General features: G+C 46.5%; 1 protein-coding gene across 6 annotated transcripts in view; it reads left to right on the top strand.

Moving 5' to 3' along the window:
* The window catches only part of NLK (nemo like kinase), a 229,295-nt gene that overhangs the window by 203,223 nt on the left and 3,499 nt on the right, over positions 1-22,573 (top strand). Inside the window, exons 7-10 of one of the 6 annotated variants that reach the window (XM_077312416.1) lie at positions 4,214-4,300; positions 9,861-10,059; positions 11,241-11,334; positions 13,723-14,143. In XM_077312416.1, the coding sequence (XP_077168531.1) occupies positions 4,214-4,300; positions 9,861-10,059; positions 11,241-11,334; positions 13,723-13,963 (621 nt within the window). In that variant the 3' untranslated portion in view covers positions 13,964-14,143. The other 5 variants (XM_077312413.1, XM_077312414.1, XM_077312415.1 and 2 more) reach the window with 5 other exon arrangements.

The following is a 22,573-nucleotide window of genomic DNA, read 5'->3' on the forward strand; positions in this document are numbered from 1 at the left end:
CTGCTCAACTCAGGATCACATATTGCTGGAGCCTGGCTTGTAGGATTTTTAGCATAACTTTGCTAGCATGAGAAATGAGTGCAATGGTGTGGTAGTTTGAACATTCTTTGGCATTGCCCTTCTTTGGGATTGGAATGTAAACAGATCTTTTCCAATCCTGTTTTCCAAATTTGCTGGCATATTGATTGTAGTACTTTTACTGCATCGTCTTTTAAGATTCTCTAGTACACCAGAAAACAAGTCCCACTGACCTCCGTGGCGGTCTACCTGTGAGTAGAATCATAGAATCATAGAGTTGGAAGGGGCCATGCAGGCTATCTAGTCCAACTCCCTGCTCAACGCAGGATCAGCCCTGAGCATCCTAAAGCATCCAAGATAAGTGTGTATTCAGCCTTTGTTTCTAAGACTGCCAGTGAGGGGTAGCTCACCACCTCCTTAGGCAGCCTATTCCACTGCTGAACTATTCTGACTGTGAAAATTGTTTACCTGATATCTAGCCTATATTGTTGTACTTGTAGTTTAAACCCATTACTGCGTGTCCTTTTCTCTGCAGCCAACGGGAACAGCTTCCTGCCCTCCTTCAAGTGACAACCTTTCAAATACTTAAAGAGGGCTATCATGTCCCCTCTCAACCTCCTTTTCACCAGGCTGAACATTCCCAAGTCCCTCAACCTATCTTCATAGGGCTTGGTCCCTTGGCCCCAGATCATCCTCGTTGCTCTCCTCTGTACCTTTTCAATTTTATCTCCATCCTTCTTGAAGTGAGGCCTCCAGAACTGCCCATTCAGATCTCTTTGAACTCTGTCTCTATCTTCTGTCAGGGAAGATTTGCCAGTCCTCCCAATTTGGTGTCATCTGCAAACTTGATGAGTAGTAAGCATGGACTGCATGGTGGCTGCATATCAAGGCAAATCTAGTCAAGCAGAGGGCTAAATTAAACTCTGCAGAACTCTGGATAGCCACACTGTGACCAACCCCCATTCCTAACCATGGGACAGGTTTTCTAAAATGGTTGATCAGGATCTTGCAACTCAAACTTGTCCTGTTTTTGCACAGAGTGACAGGGGATTATGAAAGCCCCTTTGACCATCATTAATCAGGTGTGAATGGGGGGAGTATGGAGAGGACAGACTTATCAGGAATACGAGCATTGTTTTCTGAGCAATGGGTTCCTTAAATAGTTACTGTTGAGATGTCTCAGTAAACCGTGATTAATAGTATTTACAGTTCAGGATCAAGCCATACCTTGTGCTTCGGAACGTGTGGGCAAACTTTGGTTTAGAGCTGCCCATCTGTTGTAGTTCTCTAGGCTATCTCTTCTTGATGTGGACACCTGCAGAAGTACAGCAGCAAATTTAACTATGGTCTGTCAGTTCAGATGTTATGCTAAAACAGTTAATACAAACCATGATTTGCATATACATTTCAACCTGTGATTTACCATTCTGGCTGCTGACCCTCTTGTAAGCCATGATTTGTCGAATTTCCTTAACATTTATTGATCTAAATATTACCATGAATACTAAGAGTTTCAGAATTTTCTTTTTTCTGGCAGACTCTATTGAATCAGTGCTGAAAATGAAACCTACAATATATGCTTAGAAAATATTTATAATGTTAATTAATAAATAGAGTCTCAGGACTGAATGGAATGAGGCAGATTGCTATATTTTGCCAAAGAAAAGGGATATGGCCCTAAACGTCATACCTTTTGTTTTGTGGATCTCAAGCTTCAACTTACTCAGCAAAATATTACATTTAGGATATATTGGAGCAGCTTTTTAGTGGGGGACTAAGTGCCCAATAGTTAGCATCGTAACTTACTCTTGGGTCTATACAGTTAATTTGGTCCTTTGGGAGGAAGTAATTACTGATATCAACTTTGTTCTGGAATATATATTCATCTTTGAGGATGCTCATGCACTTCTGAAATATCTATCTCCTGGAAACTAACATATAGGAAATGAAGATGGTCCCTTTTTCATAGAATCATAGCTGGAAGGGACCTTTATTATATTTATATTTATACTAGGAACTAAGCCCGCTGTACTCAAAATACAGTGGGCGCTAGCGGGGCTCATGATTTGGGCGGGGCGGCTCAGTCCGGGGGAAGGGGCTTATCGGCACCCTCCTCATCCCAGACATGGCCTGCCCTCGGGGCCCTCACTGTTTTATTTTATCCACTCCACAGGAGCAGTTAAAGATTTATATTTATTACTTATTACTTATTACTTATTACTTATTACTTATTACTTATTACTTATTACTTATTACTTATTACTTATTACTTATTACTTATTACTTATTCCCGACCACTCTCGAAGCAGGCTCATGGCAGGTTACACAAGTCCATAAAATCAGATTAAAACCCCCAATTAAAAGGACATTAAAATTCCATTACAATCACAACAAATTAATAAGATAAAAACATGGCAGAAAATATAGTCCCACCCTGACCCTACCATTCGAGGGGGGAAAGAAGGAGGTCTAGATAACTAAGCACTACACGATGGACAGAGGGGATACTTCAAACCTCCTCCCCGCCTTATCCTGCATATAGCTACCATTACTGGTCTTTGGTAACTGACTGATGTGTTCATTGTCTTCCTGTGGAGAACTGCTTTTATGTTGTAAATCTTATTAAGATTCATTGAAGCACTGGACTGTAAGAGCTTTGAAATCTCCAGTTTTTGCCTGGAGATTCCCAAATCTCGACACTGTCACAAACCATCTGGAATATCTGTTATTTTCCATGAGCATGCCAGTGCTATGTAGTTTATTGCTGTTAGATGTATAGACCAACTCTGGAAAGTTTATTGCTCCCTCATTTCCCCAGTTGCACCTCCCCCCCCCAGTCCATCTTCCCTGCCTCTGGACTACATGTCCTTGGGGTTCTTACATTTGTATAGCACCGCTCCCCTAAGGGATTCAGCAGCATACCTGGAGCTAATCCTGTTTTAACTTCTACTTAGTTTAAACTGAGGTTGACTTGAACCCCCTGACCTCAGTGGCTCAGGCTGGCTGGATCTCTGGAGTTAGTCCTTGGGTGGGAAGTGCAAGGGGGCTGTGCAGAGGCAGGCCATGGCCAACTGTCCTTGGGACATCTCTTGCCTGGGAAACCTTCTGGGATCACCATCAACGAAATGCGGCTGGACGGCCCTTTTCATGCAAAGCGATCTTTTTGTCTCCCGCCTTACTTTAAGGCGACTTGCATCAACAACAAAAATCCCCATAAGCAGATAATTTTAATAAATTGATAATTTCGTTAGACTGTGCCAAGAACCAGCAACAGTTAAAACAGCAACCACAGCAGGCTTCAGCAGTTAAAACGAATAGAAAATCCAGGGCCAATCAAAGCAGCCCAAAAGAGTAATCAGCAGGACAGATTAAAATAGTATCATGGCAGGGATGTGGAAAGTCAAAAGTCTTCCATTATAATTGTGGAAAACTGACAAATCTCTAGTCTAGGATGACTGGGAGGAGAGGGCCCAGCAAGCTTCATGGGACAGGGAAGTCCATGGTTTCTGGGCGTCGCAGCTACAAGGCCTCATTCCACCTGGCTGCATGGCCACGCGTGTGACTCACGCACAGGCTGGCAGTGGCCTCTTCACGGGGCTTTAAGGTGCAATACCAGCATTTTGAAATCAGATGAAATCAGGAACCAGGGACATTGGGCCGGGATGAGTTGTAAGGATCATGGGCCCATGGTTAAAGGAATTACTTTATTGGAAAACTGTGACATTCAGAGCACAGTTGTTATGCAGAACTTGCTGCCAAAGCATGTGGTAATGGCCAATTGTTGAAATGGCTTTAAAAGTGACAAACTAATGAAGGAGAAAATAGTTGATAGCTATTAGCCACAGTGGTGAAACAGAACCTCCATGTTCAGAGGCAGGATATGTCTGGGGGAGGGACTGTGGGCGAGAGTCCCTGCTTGTGGCATTTCTTTGTAAGGAATGGGCTTCTGGACTAGAGAGATCTGTGGTCTGATCCAGCAGGGATCTTGCATTCTTAAGGTAATTTTAAGTTTTAAGTTAGTAAGGAGCGTTTAGAGAGCCAAAGTTGTTTCTACTCTGTAACAGCACATGTATGACAACTCCAACAGCGTCTGTGTGCATGCGCCTGCTGGTCTCGATTTAGAAGTCGCTGCCTGTGTCAAACGTGCACTTTGTTCCAGTAAAGCTCGATCTATTTCCTCTCTTCTCTTCCACAGCCATCCCTTCCTGTCCTGTATACATTATCTAGCCAAGCTACACATGAAGCTGTTCATCTCCTTTGCAGGATGTTGGTCTTTGATCCAGTGAGTCTGTGTTTCTGCATATATATTTTTGTATTTAAAACAGAGGTGGCAATTGAAAGAAATGATTTTATACCATATGCTTTAGTAACCAAGCAAGGCACAAGGGTTTTTTTTTTAATCTATCCAATTGCAACGGTAGAGAAAAGTCATGAGAGTTGGGAAAAACCTCATCTGTTCTCCTCCCCAATAGACACGGGCAAAGGTTGTGTCAGGGTTCTTCTCTTGTGTCCCCAGAAAATACCTTCAGGAGCTGAGGGGCAGAAACTGATTCTAGGGGTGAAAGGCGGGATTGGCTTTTAGATCTTCCCAAATTATAGCAAAATAATAATGGGTTCCCCTTTTTAGGAGGGGATTAAAAGTGCCTCCCACATTATTTAATTAATTGCTGTTTCCTGGCTTACTCCCATGCCTGTTTATGGGTTTCCACTGATTCATCTACATTCCTCAATTGGACCTTTCAAAAAAGATCCTGTAAAAGAAGGCATCTGATCCTCTCTAGCCTGCTCAGCCATGAGCTCCTTTGAGACAGCTGGCAGGCCTTGGAAGGGAAGTGGCATTCACTGCCTGAGGACTCATCCCATCCCATAGGCTTCTCCATTCAGGCAGTGGAAGATTGGATCGTTCCACATGTGATGGGCAGGTGCCCTTTTGCATTGTGCCTGCGAGGCCTTCACTGACCCTGTGCATTTCATCACATCTTGTTGCTGGTGGGCTGTCCCCTTGAGAGCAATATCCTTCAACTAAGTACATTTTCACAATAAAAGAAAGATCCACTATAAGAGCGGGGGGGGGGGAGGCTCACCAAAATTACCATTAGCTCTTTCTCCCCCCCTCCCCAAACCATAGCCAGCCCCTCAGACCTTCCAGGTGTTAAGAGGATGTCTTTTTGAGGGCCTCAGGTGGCTGACATTAACGGTGGGGAAAACAGTATGATTTCATAACAGACTAAGAGGACAGTTTTTTTCCCAGACAGTGCATGAAAATTTTCTGCTCAAAGAGCACCCAGGCAATTATAGCAGAAGCTCAAGTCAAATAAATGGCTTAAATAAAACCAGCAGCAAACAGCCTGTTTCCAGAGCCTTGTCCAAATGAAGCTGCTTCAGGCTAGCCCTGAATATGGACAAGGGTCAGTGTCTGGCAAACCTTCCGGGGTGCTTGTTGGTGGAAAAGCCTCCAAAAGACAGGGGGCACTGTGTAGGGCTTGGCGGGGGGGGGGGGGGAAACAGCAAGCTCTCAAGAGAGCTCTTTGACCAGTGAGGGTTGTTTCTGGTCACCCTTGCTTGTTGGCATAGAGGTTGGCTAGATCTCAGGGGATTCTTTGTACCAGCCTCTGCCCTTTATTTGTTTATTTTTTAATTTCTAGACCGCCACTCTCAACAATAGCCATCTCGTGGCAGGTTACAGAATATAAAACCAATAAAATTACAATATAAAACCCATAAAAACCCTTAAACAATGCAACTAAATAACTAAATGGTGGCATAATAAGTTCCTTAACCCTCCTAAAATCCAGCCTTGCTGTTCCAGCACTGGGGCCTATACAGATGACCCTAGGCGATGTTAACACAGGGGTCTGGATCATTGAAAAAGTAGAGCGAGATCCGCAGTTTAGTAACTCCAGTCACCACCCTGGCCTCCACCAAGATGTATGAGGAAAGGTTGGGGGAGCTTGGTCTTGTTAGCCTGGAGAGGAGACGACTGAGAGTGGATCTGATAACCATCTTCAAGTATTTAAAAGGGTGCCATATGGAGGATGGAGCAGAGTTGTTCTCTCTTGCCCTGGAGGGACGGACCAGAACAAATGGGATGAAATTAATTTAAAAGAAATTCCGTCTAAACATCCGGAAGAATTTCCTGACAGTCAGAACAGTTTCTCAGTAGAATAGGCTTCCTCGGGAGGTGGAGGGTTCTCCCTCTTTGGAAATATTTAAACAGAGCATCTGACGGAGAGGCTGATTCCGTGAAAGCTCCAGGGGGTGGCAGGTTACCGTGGATGAGTGATAGGGTTGTGAGTTCCTGCATTGGGGGGGGGGGGGGTTGGACTAGATGACCCAGGAGATCCCTTCCCACTCTATGATTCTATGAGAGGGCACCCAGCCCAGCTCAACTAGTTCAGGTGAGTCCTTCTGCAAACTCATTTTCACATATTAAAGCCAAACATCAACAACACATTAGTCCTGCATAGTTCAAGGGGTTGGTGGTCCCTTCCAGCCTAGGCTGATTCTGCACTTACTTTGTTTATTCTGTTGTGGATCCTACTGAATTCAGATAGATTTGAACTCGAGTCTTCTCCCCCCCCCCCATTGAAACAGGAAAGTGTTCTGCACGTGATCAGAAGAGGGGGGAGCCAAACGCAACAGGAGCCTCTTTCTTTCTTTTCTTGAAGGTGAGGGGAGAGGATTGGAGACAGCAGAAGAGGGAGAAAAAAAACCTAGAGTCAAATCTCTGCCGAGAGAAGTTAGGGCTTCTTGAGCTTCTGCCAAGAGAAGTTAGGGCTTCTTGAGCTTCTGCCAAGAGAAGTTAGGGCTTCTTGAGCTTCTGCCAAGAGAGGGCTTCCCCTTTAAGGCAACCTTGCAACCTGGGAACAATGAAGCCTTTGAACTGAAGCCTTGGCCAATCAGGGATTTTCTACAACGTCAAAGGCTCAACAGCAAGTAGAGAGCTGCATGCTTTCTCATGCCGATTTTTCAAATATTGAGGATTATATCCACTCTAGGATAGGATATTGCGGGGAAAAGGTAGGGTCACTCTGGATCGATCATGCTTGTTGCAGAGGGAAGATTTAAATCGTACAAAACCAAAATGGAGATCGCATTCAGTGTAGATGGCAGGGACTGAATTGACCTGGGATTGGAATAAAAGCTCCGTGCAGATTCAGCCCTAGTGAGGACCCTCACAGCTGCATTTTGTACCGGTTGCAATTTCTGGGTCAAAGACAAGGGTAAGCCCACGTAGAGTGAGTTACAGAAGTAGTCCGGAAGTGACCGTTACATGGATCACTGTGGCCAAGTGTTTTGAAGACAGGTAAGGCACTAGTAGCCTGGCTTGACGCAGGTAGAAAAACACCGTTTGGGCTACTTTCATGATCTGAGCCGCCATTGAAAGGGAGGCATCAAATTCCTCTCACCCCCAAATTCCTGGCAACCGGTACAAGTTTAAATTCCACCCTGTCCAAGCATGGGAGGTGTGCTTCCTGATCCTGCCCCCTTGTCCCCAGCCACAGGACCTCCGTCTTGGAGGAGTTGAGTTTCAGACAACTCTGCCTGAGCCATCCAGCCACTTCTTCCAAACTTCGGGGGGGGGGGAGTCCAGCCGGCTGCCCATCAGGAGGTAGAGCTGGGTGTCATCCGGACCAGCTGGGTTTTTAAAAAGTGTGGGGAAGAGTATCGCTCCCCGTGGTACTCCACATGGGCGCACGAAGGGGTCAGACAACTTCCGCCTGCATCCAGACTGCAACACATTGCGTCCAGTTTTAGAGAAAGACCAGCCATTTCAGCGCAGTCCCCTAATCCTGTTCCTGGCGAGGCGGTGGGCCAACAGCTCGTGATTGACCATTTCAGATGTGGCTGACAGATCTAAAAGTACGAGGATGGCCAAACTGCACCAGTCTAGCTGGTGCTGGATATCCGTTAGGATGACCAGCACAGTCTCCACCCCTTGACCAGGATGAAAGCCAGACTGGTATAGATCCAGGGTCAAAGTTTCCTCCAAAAATGGTAGGAGCTGGCCCTCTCCACCACGTTCCCCAGAAACGCTAGCTGCAAGATCAGGTGTTAGCTGGCTGGGTCCCACGGTTCAAGCAATAGTATTTTAAGGAGAGGACATACCACTGCCTCCTTAAGCCCTCCGGGGAACTTGCCCAATGTTAGGGAGAGATTGACAATCTCCCTCAAAGGGCCTCCTATCTGTTGGTCGCCCAATTTGAGCAAGCAAGACAGACAGGGGTCTAAGCGGCAAATGGTCCCTCTCACTTGTCCAGTAACTTGTCCATTTAGGTTAACAAGAGCCGTCTGAAGCCATCCAACATTATCCCCGCATCCACCACAGAGCTTCCAGTTTGCACCCTTGACTTATTCAGAGTAACAGGCCCATGGGGAGACCCCCAGAAACCACAGCTTTTGGGGTCAGTTGAAGGCAAGAGTTTTTAAAGCTCCCCCCTCCCCTCCCCGTGCATCTGTTGAATGATTAAACAGCCTGGTATTCAAGGGAGCTAAGACTTGAGTTTTTTCATGCCAAGATATTTCACTGCAATCTCTCCTTCTCAGTCTTTGAGCTTTTGGCTTCCTGCTTAACGGAGCTCTTCCACCCAGTCTAGGGTTAAGGCCAGGGCGAAGAGAAGATCTGTGCCCCCCCCCAAAGGAGGAGTACTCCACGACATTCCATCTGTGGTGGTCAGCTGTTCCCCTGGTCCCCAACAGTTCTTGCTAGTCTGTATATTTAATTATTGGTTTAAGGGTTTTTAGGGGATTGTATTGTTTTTACCTGCCGAGAGTGGCAGGTAATAAATAATAATAACAACAACAACCACAACAACCATAATCATCTTCTTTTGGCCTCTAACTTGTGTGTCAGGATTGTTGCAGCAACAGTGTTACCCATGACTGTAGAGCAGTGGTCCCCAACCTTTTTATCACCGGGGACCACTCAACGCTTGACAATTTTACTGAGGCCCGGGGGGGGGGGTAGTTTACTCCTCTACTCTCAACCACTGCCCGAACGCTCTCTGATCGCTATGGTAATGTTTAAACATCCCTTCAAAATAAGATACAGACACGCCACAACAATGAACATAAGGAACATTTTATTTTCATGGAAATTTTAACTCATGACAATGACAAATCAATGGGAACCCTGAGATTGTTTCTCTGCAATGAGATAGTCCCATCTGGGAGTGATGGGAGACAAGGACACCCAAAGTGTGTTGTAAAGGGCCGGGGGGGATGAAGTAAAGGGCCGGGGGGGCGTCCTTCGCGGCCCACCTCCAATTAGTCGATGGACCACATGTGGTCCGCGGCCCACAGGTTGGGGATCGCTACTGTAGAGGACTGTGAGCTGGTTCCGTTTCCCACCTCTCCATCTCTTGGTGCCCTACCCCACCTCCAGGCCATCTGCGAGCTGTTCCAGCAGCATCCCATCTCCCAGGGGAACTGGGTGCTCGCCTGCCTTTGCCTGGGAGCTTTGCTCAAAGAAGCCTCCATTGCTGCTCTCCAGGCCCGCTCTTGGCCATTGGGGTGAGGAGGGCTCACAGAAGTGGAGTTTTTGCTCACTACTGGATGGTGGGATTATTGATTGCTTTATTTTGTTGGTGCTCTGTCAGCTGCTTTGAATCTTTAGGAGATAAAAAAGTTTTAATAAATAAAACATTTTTCAGGGGCAAGTTATATGCAGCATGACCAGGTGTCCCCTGGGGAAAGCCACGCAGAGAGCAGCCCTGGCTCTTCCAAGCACACACAGCCCCCTAGTGGACGCAGCTGCAAAACACAGCCACTTGTAAAGGACAGCTCTGATTTATGCAGCCTTCCCCTAATTCCATGCTTGTGTTTCTTCCTTCAAATTTCAGTCCAAAAGAATATCTGCTAAGGATGCCTTAGCTCATCCATATCTGGACGAAGGGCGTTTGAGATATCACACCTGTATGTGTAAATGTTGTTTTTCCACCTCTACGGGAAGAGTTTACACAAGTGATTTTGAACCCATCACAAATCCCAAATTTGATGATACTTTTGAAAAGAACCTCAGTTCTGTCCGGCAGGTTAAAGGTCAGTATGGTGAGCTTTAAGGTTTTTCAAATTTGACTTCTTTGTAGATGACTGCTATTTTGTTTCAGCAAAGCCAATTAAAAAAAAACCAACCAAAGGCAAAGAGAACAAAATACACTGTTTTAGGATGAACGTTTTTATTTTGGCACCTATGTGAAAACTACCTTGATCTTTATTAACTAGCTGAAATCTTGACCCTGAGTGGGGGGGGGGGGGTTGTCTGACTAATAGGCTGCAGCTCATTCCGAGCCTTGTAATTCCAAGAAGACTTTTTTGGGTAGCACTATTTCTACACTGGTGGCTCAAATTCATGTTGTTATTCCTCAGAAACTTTGTATTTGACTAACTGACTCGTTCTGATATTAATTTTCAGATAATTCTGCAGACCTATTTTCTAACATCCCAAAGGCACAAATAATTTCACTTGAAGGGGAAGGGGAATGTTGACTTGCATGGCTAATTCTGCCATAATTATTAAGAGATTAAAAACAAAGCAAACATATTAAATAAGCTGCTTTTTTTCAGTGGTGCAGGTTGAAAGTTGCTAGAATCATAGAATCATAGAACCATAGAGTTGGAAGGGGCCATACAGGCCATCTAGTCTAACCCCCTGCTCAACGCAGGATCAGCCCTAAGCATCCTAAAGAATACTAATGAATAACCTCAATGGCATGCCATTAAACATTGCAGTAAACCTTATCCCGCTGGGATCTTATCATGCACCCTCAGCTGCTGAAACACAAAATTATACTTCTGAATTCTCAGCCTCACCTCTCTCACAGGGTGTCTGTTGTGGGGAGAGGAAAGGGAAGCGATTGTAAGCTGCTTTGAGACTCCTTCGGGTAGTAAAAAGCAGGGTAAGAGAACCAACCCTTCTTGATTTCCTAGCTGCAACCTAGAGGGCAAGTGCTGCATATCTAGAATCAGGGACTTTTGAGCATCAAAGTAGAGGGTGTGCTTATTGTCTTGTGTGTGAATATAAACTCGTAATAAATAGGGTATAACGAAGTGTGCTGTCCAGCTGAAGGCTGCATCTGCTCCATCTCAAGGGTTTCAGCAGCCCAAATGTCAGACCAAATGCAGGCAGGACGCCCCCAGTATGTGCTGCCTGGTCTGTTCTGTTTTTACTGGATTGTGTGATGTCTGATTTACTTTCTTCTCCCCTCATGCTTCTTTTCCAGAAATAATTCATCAGTTCATTTTGGAACAGCAGAAAGGAAACCGAGTGCCCCTGTGCATCAACCCACAATCTGCTGCTTTTAAGAGCTTTATTAGGTAACTGTATGTAATCACATCTGATATTCATTCACCTTATATTACTTGTATGGCAATTATTTTAAGTTTGTGTTTCAATTTAAGGTCACTATAACAACTGTAGCTGCGTGCCCTGTTATTTCTGAGAGTGCCTTCATTTTTACAATTGGTCTTCTTTTTAGCGTCCACTCATTCAAGAGCTTGAATTCTCAGAGTTGCTCTGGAGAACATCTGGCAGATTTTATTGTTTTGAAATCTTTATGACTGTTGTAATCTGCTCTTTGGTGATCTGACTCTAAATTTATTCCACAGAATGACTATTTTTATGACAAATGTCACTCTGAATCATTTGGCTGTCCAGGGAGAGAGACAGAGATTCCTATCTTGAAACAAAACACAGAGTTGGGGCTTCTGAGTAGACTGTGATAAGTGGAACTCAGCCTTTTTCAACCTTTTGACCATGGAGGAGTCCCTAAAATAATGTTTCAGACTTCAAGGACCTCCAAAAGTGATGTCGCCTGACCATGCATCCCCACACCAAACCCTGGAAGTGACATGACTACCTTAGCCCTTAGCCCCCCTTCCCCCTCTCCCCCACCTTTACTACTAGTATGCCAGAAAGAAGAGTAGGAGCTGAAAAATCAACCCAGACTCTGTTTATTCAAAAAAGTAGCTGAAAAACACACCGATTGATTTTGTTTTTCGGTAGACTTCCTCAGCAGCCAGAATCTGTATTAAATTTATAAAATGTAGAATCATAGAATAATAGAGTTTGAAGGGAACTCATGGGTCATCTAGTCCAGGGGTAGTCAAGCTGTCGTCCTCTAGATGTTAATGGACTACAATTCCAGTTTGCTGGCAGGGGCTCAAAGGAATTGTAGTCCATTAACATCTGGAGGACAACAGCTTGACTAGCCCTGATCTAGTCCAACCCCCTGCACTATGCAGGACACTCCCAACCCTCTCGCTCATCCACTGTAACTTGCCATACCCTTGAACCTTCACAGAATCAGCCTCTCTGTCAGGTGGCTCTCCAGCCTCTGTTTAAAAATCTCCAAAGATGGAGAACCCGTCACCTCCCGAGGAAGCCTGTTCCACTGAGAAACCGCTCTAACTGTAAGGAACTTCTTCCTGATGTTTAGATGGGATTTCTTTTGAATTAATTTCATCCCATGGGTTTTGGTCTGTCCCTCCAGGGCAAGAGAGAACAACTCTGCTCCATCCTCCATATGGCATCCTTTTAAATACTTGAAGATGGTTATCAGAATCCCTCTCAGTCGTCTTCTCTCCAGGCTAAACAGACCAAGCTCGCCCAACCTAACTTCAAATGTATTGGTCTCCAAACCCCTCACCATCTTTGTTGCCCTCCTCTGGACATGCTCCAGTTTTTCTACATCCCTCTTCAGCTGGGGTGCCCAAAACTGAACACAGGACTCACTTCATATAACTTGGTCTGAACGACTGTAATGAAAGACTGTTTGAATCTGAATATGAACACAGTACCCCACGTGAGGTCGAACCAGAGCAGAGTGACACGTTACCATCACCTCCCATGGTTCTGGACACGATACTCTGTTTGATACAGCCCAAAATCCCATTTGCCTTTTTAGCCACCAAGTGACACTGCTGACTCATGTTCAGTGTATGGTCTTCTAAGACTCCTAGATACTTTTCGCACATGATACTGCCAAGACAAATCCCCCCCACCCTATATTGGTGTATTTGGTTTTTCCTATCTAAATGCAGAACTTTACATTTCTCTCTATTGAACTTCATTTTATTCAGTGTAGCCCACTTCTCGAACCTATCAAGATAATCCTGTATTCTTATTCTGTCTTCTGTTGTGTTTGCTACCCCTCCCAGTTTAGTATCATCTGCAAATTTAATAAGTATCCCCTCTAAACCCTCATTCAAATCATTCATAAATATGTTAAACAACACAGGCCCCAGGCCAGATCCTTGGGGTACTCCACTTGTCACTCTTTTCCAAGAAGATGCTGAACCATTCACCTTTGAGTACGATCTGTCAACCAGTTATCGATACATCTGACAGAATTAGGATCCATACTGCATTTTACCAACTTGTCAACAGGAATATCATGTGGAAATGTGTCTGTTGTGGGGAGAGGAATGGGAAGGCGACTGTAAGCCGCTTTGAGCCTCCTTCGGGTAGGGAAAAGCGGCATATAAGAACCAACTCTTCTTCTTCTTCTTTACTGAAATCCAGATAAACTATGTCTACAGCATCCCCCTGATCCAGCAAGCTATTCACTTTCTCAAAAAAAAAGATAAGGTTGGTCTGACATGATTTGTTCTTGCAAAACCCATGCTGAGTCTTAGAAATCATAACTCTCTATTCCAGCTGCTCAAGGACTGAGTGTTTGTTGATTTTTTCCAAAATTTTGCCAGCTACAGATGTCAAGCTGACTGGTCAATAGTTACCCGGATCCTCTTTTTTCACTTTCTTGAAGATGGGGACAACATTTGCCCAATCGTCTGGCACCTCACCTGTTTTCCTAAAAGTGTTTTCCAAGAGGGAAACCAGCACCATCTGGTGACACGACAACTGGATCATCTCAGGATAGTTTGCTATCTCTGGCCCTCAGCACCTAGTGGTGATTGGAGGTTTTTCACCTCAACAAATCCATAGGTTGGGGACGAGAGGGGTTGCTGCAGTTTAAGATTAAAGTGGGGGAGTGAAGGGCGGGATTGCAGATGGGGTATATGAGGAGAGGGGAAGCTTTTTAATAGCAGATGAGTTGCATTAGGAGGTGGATTGTGGTGGGGAGGGAGACGGGCCCGAGATCCCTGGAAGGCGGGATTGGGCTACCGCCCCCCTTCTCTATTTACGGTCTCGCCAGTGGTTAGAGAGGGGTGGGTGGGTTAGTGTAGGAAGGGAAGGGAGGGGATACTGGGTGGGAGGGGGTAGGGTGGGTTATGGTGGGTACTTTTTTGTTAGGCTGGTTGGGAACATAGGTTAGTTAGATTAGATTGTGGCTTCTCCCTCTCTGATGCCTCGCTCTTGCTTGGATGGTGCTGGTGTTCTGCCTGGGGGGGCTCTTAGAGGGGCTGGGATTCTGACCATTATGGGTCAGGGGCGATATGGCCAGGGGAGGTGGTTTGACAAGAGAAAGGAAGGGAGTGCCAGAATGGACCGCTGCCCTTCTAACCTCTGTTCCATCCCTAGACATGTGATGGTGGAGGCTAGGGTTAGGGACCCGTCATTGGTCCTTTGCAATGCAAGGTCAATCAACAACAAGACCTCTACTCTGCGGCACTTCTTCGCGGAGTCTGGGGCTGACCTTGCTTGCGTGACCAAGACCTGGGTAAGGGTGGGCGAAACTGTCGCCCTTAAAGAGCTAGCCCCCCCCCAGGGTTCTTGGTCATGCACCAATGACGGACCTATAGTAGGGGGGGCGATCTTGGTCCGTGAGACTCTTGCCTACAGGGCTCTGCCCATGCCAGAGATTGGGGGAGTGGAATGTGTCGGCATTAGCGTGGACTCGGTCGAAGGCTTGGCCATCATGCTGGTTTACCACCCGCCCAATGCCCCGCCAGATTCCCTGCCGAGCCTCCTGGAGGAGGCGGCTGCCTCGGCGTTACATTTTCCAAGGCTCCTAATCCTTGGGGACTTCAGTGTTCATGAGGACACGTCGCCCTCGGGTTGTAGCTCAGACCTGGTGTCGGCAACACTGGGGCTTTCGCAATTTGTTGCTGGGCCCACGCATCAAGCCGGCCACACCCTAGACCTGATTTTTTGTGCTGGAGTAAAAGTAGATCTGGTAACGGCCTTGGGTGTCCCATAGTCAGACCACTATGCCCTAAAGGCTTGGCTAAAGATGCTACCCCCCTCCCCAGTTGGGCGACGGATGTATTTTAGTCCGCCCACAGAGACTTAAAGAGTTGGGTTCCTGAATGCTCTGCAGGAACCGATACCTCCTGGCAACTCGTTGGCGGCCATGGTGGAGTACTGGTACTCCCGCCTATCGGGTACCATAGACGTGATTGCCCCTAGACATCATCTTTGCCCTCAACTAAAACAGGTGCCTTGATATACCGGGGTGGTCTGGGAGAAGAAGAGGGAGTTGAGACAACTAGAGCGAGTGTGGCGGAAGACTCGAGATGAGACTGCAAGAACATCTTATTGCACGCTTATTAGGGCATATGTGATGGCAGTGAAAGTGGCAAAACGTGAGTTTTTTGCCGCAGAAATTGTGTCCGCAAGCTCTTGCCTGGCCCAATTATTTAGGGTAGTTCAGACCCTTACCGCCCTCAAGGAAGGCTGCCAAAACACTAGGAAATTGGATTTAGGCTGTGAGGCATTATCGAACTATTTTGCAGATAAAGTCTAGTTGCTTCGGCTTGAACTTCCGGCCACACTTGACACAGTAAACGAACTGGAGGCCTGTTGGCCGCCTTTGGAGGTAACGTTTGATGGCTTCAAGCAGACTAACACCTGCCTCCTTGATCCCTGTCTGTCTTGGCTCCTCAAGGGAGGAGGCTCCCAGATAGGAGAGCAGCTTTTGGATATTGTCAATGGCTCCCTCCAAGCAGGGGAGTTTCCGGAGCTGCTGAAGGGGGCGGTGGTTTGTCCTCTCCTGAAAAAAACATCGCTGGACCCACAAGACCCTGCCAGCTACCGCCCAGTTTCGCATTTAGCATTTCTGGGTAAGGTAGTTGAAAGGCGGACCAGCTCCTAGCTTTCCTGGAGGAAACTTCGGCGCTCGATCCATACCAGTTGGGCTTCCATCCTGGCCACAGGGTGGAGACGGTGTTGGTTGCCCTGACAGATGATCTCTGTCGCCAGCTGGATCAGGGCAGCTCAGCTGTGATAGTTCTATTAGATCTGTCGTCTGTGTTTGACATAGTTGACCATGAACTACTAGCTATCCACCTCATCGGAACGGGGATACGGGGCACAGCCTTGTGCTGGGTACGCTCCTTTCTCCATACCGGACCCAGAGAATGGCAGTGGGGGAGGAGCTTTCAGGACCTGTTCGACTCCCCTGTGGGGTCCCGCAGGGCTCTGTCCTTTCCTCCACCCTTTTTTAACATCTTTATGCACCCCCTGGCCCAGCTGGTGCGGAGGTACGGCTTGAGTTTTCATCAGTACGCGGATGACACCCAGCTGTATCTCCTGATGGACGGCCACCCAGACGCCCCCCCGGAACCATTTGCCAGATGTTTGGCAGCTGTGGCTGGATGGTTGGAGCAGAGTCATCTGCGCTTACCCACCCTGGCGGGGACACAACTGACCATTGTGCTCCAGGCCAGGAATCTGGGGGTGACCTTGGACACCTTGCTGACATTGGAGGCCCAGGTCAAGAACGTAGCTAGCCAGGCATTCTTCCATCTTCGCCAGGCAAAGCTACTAGCACCCTACCTGTTCTCTGAACATCTGGCCACTGTGATCCATGCAACAGTTACCTCCAGAATAGATTTCTGTAACTCGCTCTACATTCCAGTTCTATTATTCTATGACTAGTGGCAAAGCCATTGTATCCAGGAATACAACGGGCGCTAGAGCTTCGCAGTGGGAAGAGAAAGGGGAGGAGTTGTCCAGTCTATAGGGGCATGAATGTGTGTGTTGTGTGGGAGGTTGTGGTGGCGTGGAGAAAAATGAGGGCATGGGTGTGGAGATATGGGTGTCAAGAGCCTGTGGTGTGGAATGTTCATTGAGTATGGGAGAGGACTGACCTTTGGGAATTGTGGCTTAGTAACCACTAAGCAAGAGCCTCTTGTGGCGCAGAGTGGTAAGGCAGCCTGAAAGCTCTGCCCATGAGGCTGGGAGTTCAATCCCAGCAGCCGGCTCAAGATTGACTCAGCCTTCCCTCCTTCCGAGGTCGGTCAAATGAGGACCCAGCTTGCTGGGGGGTAAACAGTAATGACTGGGGAAGGCACTGGCAAACCACCCCGTATTGAGTCTGCCATGAAAACGCTAGAGGGCGTCACCCCAAGAGTCAGACATGACTCGGTGCTTGCACAGGGGATACCTTTACCTTTATACAAAGGATGTAACAGAGACCATATTGTCTTTGTGCGGACATCCCTCCGATATAATTTACACTTTGTGATGGAAGGCCTTTGTGAGATGGTCTCACAGAAAGAAACTGGATGTCTACATCCTTCAGTAGCAAATATCTTGAACTTAGATCTGCCATGTTAAAAGGGCTGGACCAGAATCAATGGGCTGAAATTAATTCAAAAGAATTTTTGGTGAAACATACAGAAGAAGTTCCTGACAGTTACAGCGGTTCCTCGGTGAAACAGGGTTCCTTGGGAGGTGATGAATTCTCTTTCTTTGGAATTCTCTTTCTTTGGAAGTTTTTAAACAAAGGCTAGATAGAAATGCTGATTTTTGTAAACTTAGGCAGATTGTGGGCAGGAAGGGATGCACCAGTCTCTTGTGCTCCTTCCTTGCATGCCCAGGGAATTGCTGATCCCCACTGTGGGGTGGGAGGTGAATTTCCTCTAGGCCGGGCTGGATTCTGGAGATTTTTGGTGGTTGGGGGGATCACTGGGGCATGAAATTGGGGTCACTGTGGGTGGGCAGGTAGTTGTGGGATCCTGCATTGAGCAAGGGGCTGGGCTAGATGACCTGGTCAAATATATGTAGAATGTGTCAAATATATTATTTTTAAAATCAAACAAAATACATTCTGACAATAGAATCATAGATTTGGAAGGGGCCATAAAGGCCATCTAGTCAAACCTCCTGCTCAATCAGTTTAAGCATCCGGGATAAGGACCTGTCCAGTCACTGCTTGAAGACTGCCAGTGAGGGAGTGTAGACAGTTGATTCCACTGCTGAACTACTCTGACTGGATATTTTTTCCTGATATCTGGCTGACGGTTAAACCCATTGCCGTGGTTCCTATTCTCTGCTGCCATCAGGAGAGCCAACTTGGTGTCATGGTTAGGAGCTCAGGTTTGATTCCCCTCTCCCCCAGATGCAGCCAGCTGGGTGACCTTGGGCTCAACACAGCACTGATAGATGGATATCAGGCCTCGCTCAGCCTCACAAGGTGTCTGTTGTGGGGAGAGGAAAGGGAAGGCAATTGTAAGCCTCTCTGAGACTCCTTCTGGCAGAGAAAAGCGGCATCTAAGAACCAACTCTTCTTCCTTTTCCTGCCCTCCTCTGACAAACTTTCAAATATTTAACGACAGCAATCATATCCCCTCTCAACCCCCTCTTCTTCAGGCTGGACATTCCCAGGTCCCTCAGGCCTTGGTCCTCAGGCCCTGAATAATCCTCATTGCTCTCCTCTGCACCCTCTCAATATTCTCCACATCCTTTTTGAAGTGAGCCCTCCAGAACTGCACACAGGACTCCAGGTGGAGTCTGACCAATGTGGTATATAGCAAGAGTATGACATCTTGTGATTTTGATGGGAGGCCTCTGTTGATACAGCCCAAGACTGCATTTGTCTTCTTGACCATCACACTGCCTGCTCATATTCAGCTTCCATTCCACCAGAAGCCCAAGATCTCGTTGGCACACACTGAGACTCAGAAGTGATTCTCCCATCCAGTATTTGCCCACTTTCCCAGCATGTTCAGATCTCATTTTTCTCTGTCTTCTAATGTGTTTGCTGCTCCTCCCAATCTGGTGTTATCCGCAAATTTACCCCCTCATCCAGACCATTGATAAATATGTCAAAAAGTACCAGACCCAGTACTGAGTCCTGGGCTACTCTGCTGCTAATCTCCCTCCACTCTGGTGAAACACCATTGACAACCATTCTTTGGCTGCAGTTTTCTAGACAGTTCCAACCCTTACCCATCCTCCAGTTTGCCCATCAGAATATCATGGGGAACCTTCTCAAAAGCCTTACTGAATTACATTTAAAAGTGCCATAAATCATCTTCTATAAAAAGCTACAAAAACAGGATTTTATTGCAAAAACATATAATGCATGACAAATTCAGTAACAGCTACAGTCAACAAAGAGCCTCTTGTGGCGCAGAGTGGTAAGGCAGCGATATGCTGTCTGAATCTGTCTGCCCATGAGGTTGGGAGTTCGATCCCAGCAGCCGGCTCAAGGTTGACTCAGCCTTCCATCCTTCCGAGGTCGGTAAAATGAGTACCCAGCTTGCTGGGGGGTAAACGGTGATGACTGGGGAAGGCACTGGCAAACCACCCCGTATTGAGTCTGCCATGAAAACGCTAGAGGGCGTCACCCCAAGGGTCAGACATGACTCGGTGCTTGCACAGGGGATACCTTTACCTTTACAGTCAACAAACAAAATCAGAGTCCACTGGCACCTTTAAAACCAACAAAGATTTATTCAAGGCGTGAACTTTCAAGGGCAAGCACTCTTCCTCAGACTTGCTTTCGAAAGCTCACATCTTGAATAAATCTTTGTTGGTCTTAAAGGTGCCTGACTGGACTCTGATTTTGTTTGGCTGTGCTGCTTCATACCAACATGGCTACCCACTTGAAGCAAAAGTCAAGTTAAACAATGTAAATTGTTTACAGAGAGAGACTTACCCAAAAGTATACAGAGAGAGACTTACCCAAAAGTAATAAAAACAAATTCCAGAGTAGGATACAATTCTGTAGTATGAAATGTTTTGCTTTACTAACAGAAGTGACTTTCGGTCCACTCAAATTGCCAGAACTAGTCATGGATTGATACACTATGTCAGACCGATTATGGCAGGGGCAGGAAATATGGGATGGCAGCAGCAGGGCAGCTCCGATTATGCATGACGCTGCCGCCATCCCAGCCGTAGCCCAGCATGGTGCCCCAGAAAACCCGCTTAAAGGGAACGCAGAATTTTCTACGTTCCCTGGGATGCCACGGGCGCAAGTGGGGGCTGGGTCGGGCCAGCGCCATGCATAATTGGCAGAGCCAGGCCAAAAGGGACACCGCACACCCTTGTCAGATCCATGGAGCTGCCCAGGGACCCCCCCACCCCCACCTCGGTGGGAGAACGGCATGCCGCTCCCCACCATTATGCAATGGGGCCCCCATTCCCCGCACTCCCCGCTCCAATGCTGCTGCCTTGGGGCATTATGCCAGCCTTTCCAGCTCCAGCGTTTTGTGCGCATGCACACACTACGCCAGGGCAGCTGTATGTGCCAGGGCTTGTCCTTTGTGGGCCTTCCTTGCATACCCAGAGAATTGCTGATTGCCACTGTGGATAGCAAGTGGATTTCCTCCAGGCCATGCTGGATTCTGGAGATCTTTGTTGTATGGGGGATCACTGGGACATGAAATCAGGATCACTGTGGGTAGGCAGGTCATTATGCGTTCCTGCATTGTGCAGGGGGTTGGAATAGATGACCCTGGAAGTCCCTTACAACTCTATGATTCTGTGATTGTAATTAACGTAGTTTAACAAAACAATGCAGAGAATGAGGTGGCTGGATGGAGTTACTGAAGCAGTTGATGCAAATTTAAATAGACTCTGGGGAATGGTAGAGGGCAGGAAGGCCTGGAGGATCATTGCCCATGAGGTCGCGATGGGTCGGACACGACTTGGCACCTAAGAACAACAAAACAAAAAATGAAAAGAGGAAGAGCAGAAAGCACATATGAACCACATCTTATAAACATATTGAGTAATCTAACGTGGCATGCAAACCTCTAGGTGTTTGGGACCCTAAATGATATGTGTAGAAAGCTTCCCTTTGAAAGAGCTTGCCTTGCCTAGTCTCATATAAGAAAACATCAGGTTGAAATACTCCTCTCATCATCCTACGCATCTTAGAAATAATTTACCTATGAAATGGTTTCTAAGACATTTCACAGCTTCCTAAATGTTACAAGGCTGTTGCAGAATTAGAAAGCACATTAGTTGATAGAGGATTCCCACCACCTATTAGTAACAAGCCAAAAAGCGGCCTTTAGAGTTCAATAGGAGTGAGTTATTAAAATACAAACTTAAAACAAAGTCCAACCATGGCCATTGTTCCGTGGAATAGTCAACATTTGCTTATCATATTTTGCTTATTGTTAGGAAATGGTAGTCGAAATACCGGGATACTGATAGGCTTTAGAAGATCTTGGTTGCTCTTCACTCTACGGGTAGGAATCTACTGGTAGTCCTTGGCCTTCAGGACGTTCACCTGGCCTCAACCCGGGCCAGGTACTTTTTAGCCCTGGCCCTAACATGGTGGAATGAGCTCCCGGAAGAGCTACGGGCCCTGCCGGAGTTGTCAACTTTCCGCAGGGCCTGCAAGACGGAGCTCTTCCGCCAGGCATATGATCAAGGCCAGGGTGGGGTCCCGCTATTCGATCTCGACTCCCTGTGTCCAACTGATTGATCTGATGCCTCACTCCCACTAGTAGAACAGCAGGATGCTGCCCCCTGATTGGACGAGGAGAATAGACAGCCAGTGGGCTTTTTTTCGCCTGCCTCCTGGTATTAATGGCAGTAATGGTTTTATATATTATTATTAAGGGAACTATGGGGTTTTATTGTACTTTTATTCTTTTACTGTTGTAAACTGCTGTGAGCCCTGTTGGGAACAGCAGTATATAAAGTTAAGTAATAATTTCTTTTTTAATCTTCAAATATTAAAGTTCTGATGTTTTTTCAAAAACCATCCCATAAGGAAATTATTTCTAAGATGCATAGGATGATGGGAGGGATACATACGAAGAGTATTTCAACCTGATGTTTTCTTCTATGAGACTAGGCAAGGCAAGCTCTTTCAAAGGGAAACCTTCTGGACATATCATTTAGGGTCCCAAGCTCCTAGAGGTTTGCATGCCACGCTAGATTGCTCAGTATTTTTATAAGACTTAATACAATGCACCAGCTAGTCAATGCCATTGTCTTCCCCATAACAACCCATGGATGTGAAAGTTGGAACTTGAAGAAGGAAGACAGGAGGAAAATAAATGCTTTAGAACTATGGTGCTGGAGATGAATGCTATGAATACCACGGACAGCCAAAGTTACCAACAAGATAGTTTTAGAGAGGAGCAAACCAACTATGTCATTAGAAGGCAAGATATTACGGCTAAAGCTCACTTACTTTGGACACATCATGCGATCAAACTTGTTAGAAAAATCAATTAATGCTCGGCATGGTCAGCGGCAAAAGGAAACGTGGTCACCAAAGGATCTGCTGGCTTGACACGATCAAAGCCGACCCAGGGATGACCATGAACCAACTAAAAGAAGCAGACATTGACAGAAACGTATGGTGAAAACTTTCCTATAGAATCACCGAGGGTTGGACATGTCTGAACGGATAACATTATCTTTCTCCTTTAATTTTTTTGTTGCACTGTTAATTGGATG

This window comes from Paroedura picta, chromosome 15 (genome assembly GCF_049243985.1).
Source record: "Paroedura picta isolate Pp20150507F chromosome 15, Ppicta_v3.0, whole genome shotgun sequence".
NCBI lineage: Eukaryota > Metazoa > Chordata > Lepidosauria > Squamata > Gekkonidae > Paroedura > Paroedura picta.